Here is a 10,000-nt window from a genome sequence, read left to right on the forward strand (position 1 = left end):
TCTTTCCTGGAACTCCACATTTTCCAACCACTCCGTCTATTGGTTCCTTTCCTACCATAGCATTAAGGTCTCTCAATACCACTACATTGATATTTCTCCCTGATCTCTCTATGTACTCATTTAAATCCATCCAAAAAACCTCCCTTTCCTCCACATTCTTTTCACTACCAGACCCATGACGAAATCTCTTTCCACTCCACTACACGCTTACCTATCTCTTCACTTACTAGTATAGCCACCCCTTCTCTCCCTCGTCCTCTCTTCACTCTTGAGAACCTCCCAACTACACTCCCAAACTCACAATCACCCCTCCCTCTCAACTCAGTTTCACTCAGTACCAACATATCCACATTCTCACCAACATACTGCCTATCTCTTCCCATTTACTCTCATCTGTACCACATGCACGCATATTAAAAGATCCAAACGTTAGAGTACTGGATGGAAAACCCCGAGACCCTCTAATGCATTTACTTTTTTTTTTAGGAACGTCCCCTGTGGGGCTACATGGAGAAGGATGCCTTGTCCTAATCCTCGTCCCGTTTTTTTGTCGCCTTGTATGACTCAAGTGGGAAGACTTGGTGGCAGTATTTTCCTCCTCCAAAAAAGGAAATGAATATTCAGAGAAATGGTACAAGACAGTAAGTAACAAAGGGCGTGGGGACAGCATAATGGAGGGACAGTCGAAGTATAATAAAGTATCATCGTTTCTCTAGGAACAGAGATTTCCTCTATCACAGACACAACGATGTGTGGCTATATATATATATATATATATATATATATATATATATATATATATATATATATATATATATATACATATATATATATATATATATATATATATATATATGAACAGAGATTTTCTCTATCACAGGTAAAATGATGTGTGGCTATATATATATATATATATATATATATATATATATATTATATGTATATACGTATATGTGTATGTATATATGTATATATATGTATATATATATATGTATATATATGTATATTATGTATATATATGTATATGTATATATATACGTATATGTATATATATGTATATATATGTATATGTATATATATGTATATATATGTATATATATGTATATACATATGTATATATATGTATATGTATATATGTATATGAAGACATCCTGACAGGTTGTAAGAGGAGTAGAGGGAAACACACAAGTAGAACAGGAGTTTATTCCTTGACTAGTTTCGCACAGTGATGCTTCTTCAGAAAGAATGGTTTGCATTACAGAATAACTGGTATTAAATACAAAAAATATTAGGAGAAAGAGGGTATAAGGGAAGGTCACTTCCTATTCATGGTGGCACGAAATCGTGCGGGTTGGTCGGACTGGCGCTCCGTGTGGTGCTACGAGTGAACAGATGTCCTGTTGTTTTCCACTCAGTTGCTGCATGTAGTGCTGTTATCTTTGATAATTTAATATCTCCTATTCTATTATTTGTGCATTTATTTGTGGCTATGTATATGGCTTCTACCATTTTCCTCTGTTTCTTACTGAGGTTGTTGTGTAATACATCAGCTTCATCCCATTTTGGTAGGTGCCCTTTTTCATCTATATGGTGCACGAACGCGCTGGTTTCACGGTGGTGACGGACATCGGCTCTGTGTTCTTTGAGTCTTGTTGGCAAACTCCTATATGTTTCTCCAATATAAACATTATCACAACCTGAGCAAGGGATTCTATAAACTAAACTGTTGGTATTAATATTTTCCATCTTTGGTTTTATGATGTCCCCGATTTTCTTTCCTGCGTCACATGAGAAACGGATGTTAGAGTGTCTTAATTCTTTACTTAGTGCGCAGGCCAAATCAGAAGTGGGAACTACTACGTAGTTAATGTTTTTAATGTTTTTTTCCTCCTTGTTATTCCTCTCCCTTACAGCTTTGGCCTTCTTCAAGGTGGACGAGAGAAGACCGGTAGGGAAGCCAAGTTTTCTGAAAGTTTCGGTGACATGATGTAATTCGTCATGGAGGAATTCAGGGCTGCATATTCTGAGTGCTCGGAGAAAGAAGCCCATGACTACGCCGGTCTTGGTCTTTTGGTCGTGAGCACTGAAAAAACTAATATAGTCATCTTTGTGGGTGGGTTTCCTATACACTTTGAATTTGACAGTGCTATTTTCTCTAATGATAACTGTATCTAGGAACGGTAGGGACCCATTAACCTCGTGTTCTACTGTTAGTTGGATCCTGGGATGGACTTGGTTGAGTTGTGAGAGGATGTCATCAATGTTGGTGTCTTTGGGGAGAACGAGAAGACAGTCATCTACGTACCTGTACCATTTGCTGTTATTTGGGATTATCTTAATATATTCTTCTTGTTCAAGTGTCTCCATAAAGAGGCATGCGGCTACTGCACTTAGAGGGGATCCCATAGGCAAACCTTCGTGTTGGTAAAAAGGATGAGGCCAATATATTCAACAAGGAAGCAAGGAAATTACTCAGAAGAACAGAGAAAGGAAAACGCCTATTACACCTTCTTGAGGAAAATCCAAGAATACCATCCATGAGAGGTCTCCCTAAGACACACAAGCCTGAGATTCCCCTCAGACCCATTACCTCCGGTATTGGCAGCGCGCCCCATAGGTTAGCTAAACATCTTGCTAAACCACTATCTTCATCACTTGGTAAAATCAGTGAGGCACACCTTAAAAACTCGTCCGACTTATTAAATAGATTAAAGGAAATAGATTTCAAAGACAAAGTACTGGTAAGTTATGATGTTAAAAGTTTATTTACTAATGTCTTAATACAAAATGCCATCTCTGCTATCAAGAAAGTCTTGACACACATCAACGCGGACGACCTTCCTATTAATAAGAGAGACTATATAAAACTAATTGAAATGTGCTTCAAGTGTGCGTCTGTTTCCTTCAACGGGAAAACTTTTTACCAACACGAAGGTTTGCCTATGGGATCCCCTCTAAGTGCAGTAGCCGCATGCCTCTTTATGGAGACACTTGAACAAGAAGAATATATTAAGATAATCCCAAATAACAGCAAATGGTACAGGTACGTAGATGACTGTCTTCTCGTTCTCCCCAAAGACACCAACATTGATGACATCCTCTCACAACTCAACCAAGTCCATCCCAGGATCCAACTAACAGTAGAACACGAGGTTAATGGGTCCCTACCGTTCCTAGATACAGTTATCATTAGAGAAAATAGCACTGTCAAATTCAAAGTGTATAGGAAACCCACCCACAAAGATGACTATATTAGTTTTTTTCAGTGCTCACGACCAAAAGACCAAGACCGGCGTAGTCATGGGCTTCTTTCTCCGAGCACTCAGAATATGCAGCCCTGAATTCCTCCATGACGAATTACATCATGTCACCGAAACTTTCAGAAAACTTGGCTTCCCTACCGGTCTTCTCTCGTCCACCTTGAAGAAGGCCAAAGCTGTAAGGGAGAGGAATAACAAGGAGGAAAAAAACATTAAAAACATTAACTACGTAGTAGTTCCCACTTCTGATTTGGCCTGCGCACTAAGTAAAGAATTAAGACACTCTAACATCCGTTTCTCATGTGACGCAGGAAAGAAAATCGGGGACATCATAAAACCAAAGATGGAAAATATTAATACCAACAGTTTAGTTTATAGAATCCCTTGCTCAGGTTGTGATAATGTTTATATTGGAGAAACATATAGGAGTTTGCCAACAAGACTCAAAGAACACAGAGCCGATGTCCGTCACCACCGTGAAACCAGCGCGTTCGTGCACCATATAGATGAAAAAGGGCACCTACCAAAATGGGATGAAGCTGATGTATTACACAACAACCTCAGTAAGAAACAGAGGAAAATGGTAGAAGCCATATACATAGCCACAAATAAATGCACAAATAATAGAATAGGAGATATTAAATTATCAAAGATAACAGCACTACATGCAGCAACTGAGTGGAAAACAACAGGACATCTGTTCACTCGTAGCACCACACGGAGCGCCAGTCCGACCAACCCGCACGATTTCGTGCCACCATGAATAGGAAGTGACCTTCCCTTATACCCTCTTTCTCCTAATATTTTTTGTATTTAATACCAGTTATTCTGTAATGCAAACCATTCTTTCTGAAGAAGCATCACTGTGCGAAACTAGTCAAGGAATAAACTCCTGTTCTACTTGTGTGTTTCCCTCTACTCCTCTTACAACCTGTCAGGATGTCTTCACATTCGTCCCCAGGTAGAGAGGAAACACTCAATGACTTTACAGGAGCAGAGTTTGCACTCAGAAAAAAACTGGTTAGTCTTCGAAACCGCATCAATTTCCTCCAAGATTGCTTAGAAGAGCAGGTTATTCCTAAGTCCGCCCCCATCCACCTACAAGGAGGACATTTGCCTTTCTCCAAGACTGCTCGGTCCTACTTGCTCGAAGCCAAAGAAACTCTGCTTTATGAAGCTGAAGATTATAAAGGCCAATTGAGACACATTCAACTGCCTAATCATTTGTTGGAAAAACTGTCAAGATCGAATCAACAACAACAAGCTAATCTCCAACATAAACTTAGTCAATTGTGCAACACAAGCAAATGGAATAACATCGGTAAGCATCACCTTCTGAATAACTTGTCTTCTTACACTCTCACCCCTTCCCAGTCACAGGCTCTTTCTTTAGGTCTAAAATTCAGCACCAACAATAACACCAAGAAACTTTCCGACTACATTATGAAGAACTATAACTGGAAGGAAGATGACATAGACATCGGTTTCAAACAAGGAGTCCTTTTTTGCTGCACCTTAGCCTCCAAATCTAACCCTCCTACTATCCCAAGAAGATTCCAAGTGGCACTTGAAGAACTACGCAATAACCAGGATATTGTTGTCACTAAAGCAGATAAAGGTGGTGGTATCGTTATCATGGACAAGACTGAATACATCAGGAAAATGGAAGCCCTTCTCTCGGACACAAACACCTACAGACCACAAACTGAACAACAAGCTAAGGATGAGGCCAATATATTCAACAAGGAAGCAAGGAAATTACTCAGAAGAACAGAGAAAGGAAAACGCCTATTACACCTTCTTGAGGAAAATCCAAGAATACCATCCATGAGAGGTCTCCCTAAGACACACAAGCCTGAGATTCCCCTCAGACCCATTACCTCCGGTATTGGCAGCGCGCCCCATAGGTTAGCTAAACATCTTGCTAAACCACTATCTTCATCACTTGGTAAAATCAGTGAGGCACACCTTAAAAACTCGTCCGACTTATTAAATAGATTAAAGGAAATAGATTTCAAAGACAAAGTACTGGTAAGTTATGATGTTAAAAGTTTATTTACTAATGTCTTAATACAAAATGCCATCTCTGCTATCAAGAAAGTCTTGACACACATCAACGCGGACGACCTTCCTATTAATAAGAGAGACTATATAAAACTAATTGAAATGTGCTTCAAGTGTGCGTCTGTTTCCTTCAACGGGAAAACTTTTTACCAACACGAAGGTTTGCCTATGGGATCCCCTCTAAGTGCAGTAGCCGCATGCCTCTTTATGGAGACACTTGAACAAGAAGAATATATTAAGATAATCCCAAATAACAGCAAATGGTACAGGTACGTAGATGACTGTCTTCTCGTTCTCCCCAAAGACACCAACATTGATGACATCCTCTCACAACTCAACCAAGTCCATCCCAGGATCCAACTAACAGTAGAACACGAGGTTAATGGGTCCCTACCGTTCCTAGATACAGTTATCATTAGAGAAAATAGCACTGTCAAATTCAAAGTGTATAGGAAACCCACCCACAAAGATGACTATATTAGTTTTTTCAGTGCTCACGACCAAAAGACCAAGACCGGCGTAGTCATGGGCTTCTTTCTCCGAGCACTCAGAATATGCAGCCCTGAATTCCTCCATGACGAATTACATCATGTCACCGAAACTTTCAGAAAACTTGGCTTCCCTACCGGTCTTCTCTCGTCCACCTTGAAGAAGGCCAAAGCTGTAAGGGAGAGGAATAACAAGGAGGAAAAAAACATTAAAAACATTAACTACGTAGTAGTTCCCACTTCTGATTTGGCCTGCTAAGTAAAGAATTAAGACACTCTAACATCCGTTTCTCATGTGACGCAGGAAAGAAAATCGGGGACATCATAAAACCAAAGATGGAAAATATTAATACCAACAGTTTAGTTTATAGAATCCCTTGCTCAGGTTGTGATAATGTTTATATTGGAGAAACATATAGGAGTTTGCCAACAAGACTCAAAGAACACAGAGCCGATGTCCGTCACCACCGTGAAACCAGCGCGTTCGTGCACCATATAGATGAAAAAGGGCACCTACCAAAATGGGATGAAGCTGATGTATTACACAACAACCTCAGTAAGAAACAGAGGAAAATGGTAGAAGCCATATACATAGCCACAAATAAATGCACAAATAATAGAATAGGAGATATTAAATTATCAAAGATAACAGCACTACATGCAGCAACTGAGTGGAAAACAACAGGACATCTGTTCACTCGTAGCACCACACGGAGCGCCAGTCCGACCAACCCGCACGATTTCGTGCCACCATGAATAGGAAGTGACCTTCCCTTATACCCTCTTTCTCCTAATATTTTTTGTATTTAATACCAGTTATTCTGTAATGCAAACCATTCTTTCTGAAGAAGCATCACTGTGCGAAACTAGTCAAGGAATAAACTCCTGTTCTACTTGTGTGTTTCCCTCTACTCCTCATATATGTATATATATGTATATATATGTATATGTATATATATATATATATATATATATATGTATGTATGTATGTATGTATGTATGTATATAGTTACGACTACAGACCCGTCGTAGTGAAGGGCTAAATCATTTACGTGAATATAGGTCTATTTCTCATGTGCACATGTGTGCGTATGTCTACTTTTGATAAGTTGTGAGGCATGCCGGCTTTCACACGGTAGACACGTAGCTCACCTTCCTGACCAAACCGTCAAAGCGACGTATGAAGACTGTAATTTAATTAATTCTACCTTTATATACGTATTCCGTTCTTCTTTTGCTTTGTCAAACATGTTCCATTCATTACATAAGGATTTATGTATGTGTATTATCTCATGGACCTATCTTGTCAATCTTAGGAACTGATTTACGTAATATTTACGAAATTGCATATTTAGTTATATTTAGTTGTTTATGGTTTCCTTGTTCTTGATTGCAACAAGGAAACCATAAACAACTAAATACACTTGTTCTTCCTTTTCATGAAAATTTTCTTAGTATTGTTAATCTACTAAAAAAATTGGATATCAAAGTAGCTTTTAAATATGACCACACCATTAAGAAAACTTTAATTAAGAACAGCCCTCCTAACAACAACGGTGTGGTCTATAAAATTCCTTGTCAAGATTGTAATAAATTTTATATTGGACAAATTGGGAAAACCTTGGAAACAAGGATTTCCCAACATAAATATAGTGTGAGATCTGCCCAGGAAAATAATGCGTTATTCCAACATAAAGCATTATACAACCATCATATTGATTGGTCTAAGGCAACAATTTTAGCTAAAGGAAAAAGCCTGCAAGAAAGAAATATAATAGAATCTTGCTATCATCAACTCTCTTTCGAGACACATCTCCACCATCAACTCTCCACTACTATTCTTTCCTGGAACTCCACATTTTCCAACCACTCCGTCTATTGGTTCCTTTCCTACCATAGCATTAAGGTCTCTCAATACCACTACATTGATATTTCTCCCTGATCCCTCTATGTACTCATTTAAATCCATCCAAATACCTCCCTTTCCTCCACACTCTTTTCACTACCAGACCCATGACGAAATCTCTTTCCACTCCACTACACGCTTACCTATCTCTTCACTTACAGTTGGCTTGGTGTTGGTGGGCACTGTGGAAGTGACCTCTCGATATGCCTTAAAGGATCCTGAATCCTGGGTTTCCCAGAAGAAGAAGAAGAAGAAGAAGAAGAAGAAGAAGAAGAAGAAGAAGAAGAAGAAGAAGAAGAAGAAGAAGAAGAAGAAGAAGAAGAACTAGAAGAAGAAGAAGAAGAACTCGAAGAAGAAGAACTCGAAGAAGAAGAACTCGAAGAAGAAGAACTCGAAGAAGAAGAACTCGAAGAAGAACTCGAAGAAGAAGAAGAAGAAGAAGAAGAAGAGGAAGAAGAAGGGGAAGAAGAAGAAGAGGAAGAAGAAGAAGAGGAAGAAGAAGAAGAGGAAGAGGAAGAAGAGGAAGAGGAAGAAGAGGAAGAGGAAGAATAGGAAGAAGAATAGGAAGAAGAATAGGAAGAAGAATAGGAAGAAGAATAGGAAGAAGAATAGGAAGAAGAATAGGAAGAAGAATAGGAAGAAGAAGAAGAATAGGAAGAAGAAGAAGAATAGGAAGAAGAAGAAGAATAGGAAGAAGAAGAAGAATAGGAAGAAGAAGAAGAATAGGAAGAAGAAGAAGAATAGGAAGAAGAAGAAGAATAGGAAGAAGAAGAAGAATAGGAAGAAGAAGAATAGGAAGAAGAAGAAGAATAGGAAGAAGAAGAAGAATAGGAAGAAGAAGAAGAATAGGAAGAAGAAGAATAGGAAGAAGAAGAAGAATAGGAAGAAGAAGAAGAAGAATAGGAAGAAGAAGAAGAAGAATAGGAAGAAGAAGAAGAAGAATAGGAAGAAGAAGAAGAAGAATAGGAAGAAGAAGAAGAAGAATAGGAAGAAGAAGAAGAAGAATAGGAAGAAGAAGAAGAAGAATAGGAAGAAGAAGAAGAAGAAGAATAGGAAGAAGAAGAAGAAGAATAGGAAGAAGAAGAAGAAGAAGAATAGGAAGAAGAAGAAGAAGAATAGGAAGAAGAAGAAGAAGAATAGGAAGAAGAAGAAGAAGAATAGGAAGAAGAAGAAGAAGAATAGGAAGAAGAAGAAGAAGAATAGGAAGAAGAAGAAGAATAGGAAGAAGAAGAAGAATAGGAAGAAGAAGAAGAATAGGAAGAAGAAGAAGAAGAATAGGAAGAAGAAGAAGAAGAATAGGAAGAAGAAGAAGAAGAATAGGAAGAAGAAGAAGAAGAATAGGAAGAAGAAGAAGAAGAATAGGAAGAAGAAGAAGAATAGGAAGAAGAAGAAGAAGAAGAATAGGAAGAAGAAGAAGAATAGGAAGAAGAAGAAGAAGAATAGGAAGAAGAAGAAGAATAGGAAGAAGAAGAAGAATAGGAAGAAGAAGAATAGGAAGAAGAAGAAGAATAGGAAGAAGAAGAAGAATAGGAAGAAGAAGAAGAAGCCTTGATATCATTTTAGTCATTCTCTGTTGCACTCTTTCTAGTTTACTAATATCTTTCTAGTACATTACGTTTGACAAAAATATAAACTTAAGCTATGGTCATTTTAAATGTGATAAATTGATAACGCAAATGGTCACCGAGATATTTCCGCCAGATTGACCCTTATGTGTTGGTCAGGTCGATAGGGGTAAGGTCATCCCCCCTCCTCACATTGTATTGTCTCCCCCCTTCCCCCCTATGGTTGCCACCTGGCCCTTATATTAAAAACCCAACTCTGTTCTCTGTCATTTAGTCTGAAGATGTAATATACGAAAGTACTTACTGTCTACAAGTTTCCTTTCTCCTGTGGTTATTTTGCATTTTTGTATCACGGTGATATGATTGCTTGCATATATACAAATATGTATATATATAAATATAATATATATATATATATATATATATATATGCATACACTTACATGTATATATAAATAGTATATATCCATAATATATGTATATATATATATATATATATATATATATATATATATATATATAGTATGTATGTATGTATGTGTGTATATATACTATATATCCGTATGATATATATACCCCGGGGGGTATAAATGGTTCGTAGTATCAGTGAAGCTTTTAATTGTGCAAGACGATCTTGGACCACCATGACTGACAGAAATAATCTCCTTGCAGAGTAATGGGTGAAATATTTGGAAAAAAAAGAAGTCCATGATAGAAA

At 37.9% G+C, this 10,000-nt stretch overlaps 1 protein-coding gene across 1 annotated transcript in view; it reads left to right on the forward strand.

Moving 5' to 3' along the window:
* Nucleotides 1–4,199: 4,199 nt before the first annotated feature.
* The window catches only part of LOC143037282 (uncharacterized), a 5,904-nt gene continuing 103 nt past the window's right edge, over nucleotides 4,200–10,000 (forward strand). Inside the window, exons 1-2 of the mRNA XM_076205414.1 lie at nucleotides 4,200–5,208; nucleotides 7,880–7,947. Of these exons, the coding sequence (XP_076061529.1) occupies nucleotides 4,200–5,208; nucleotides 7,880–7,947 (1,077 nt within the window). The remainder of the gene's footprint in view (nucleotides 5,209–7,879; nucleotides 7,948–10,000) is intronic.

The sequence above is a fragment of the Oratosquilla oratoria genome, chromosome 22 (assembly GCF_046742065.1).
Source record: "Oratosquilla oratoria isolate Oo_2021 chromosome 22, ASM4674206v1, whole genome shotgun sequence".
NCBI classification, from domain to species: Eukaryota; Metazoa; Arthropoda; class Malacostraca; order Stomatopoda; family Squillidae; genus Oratosquilla; species Oratosquilla oratoria.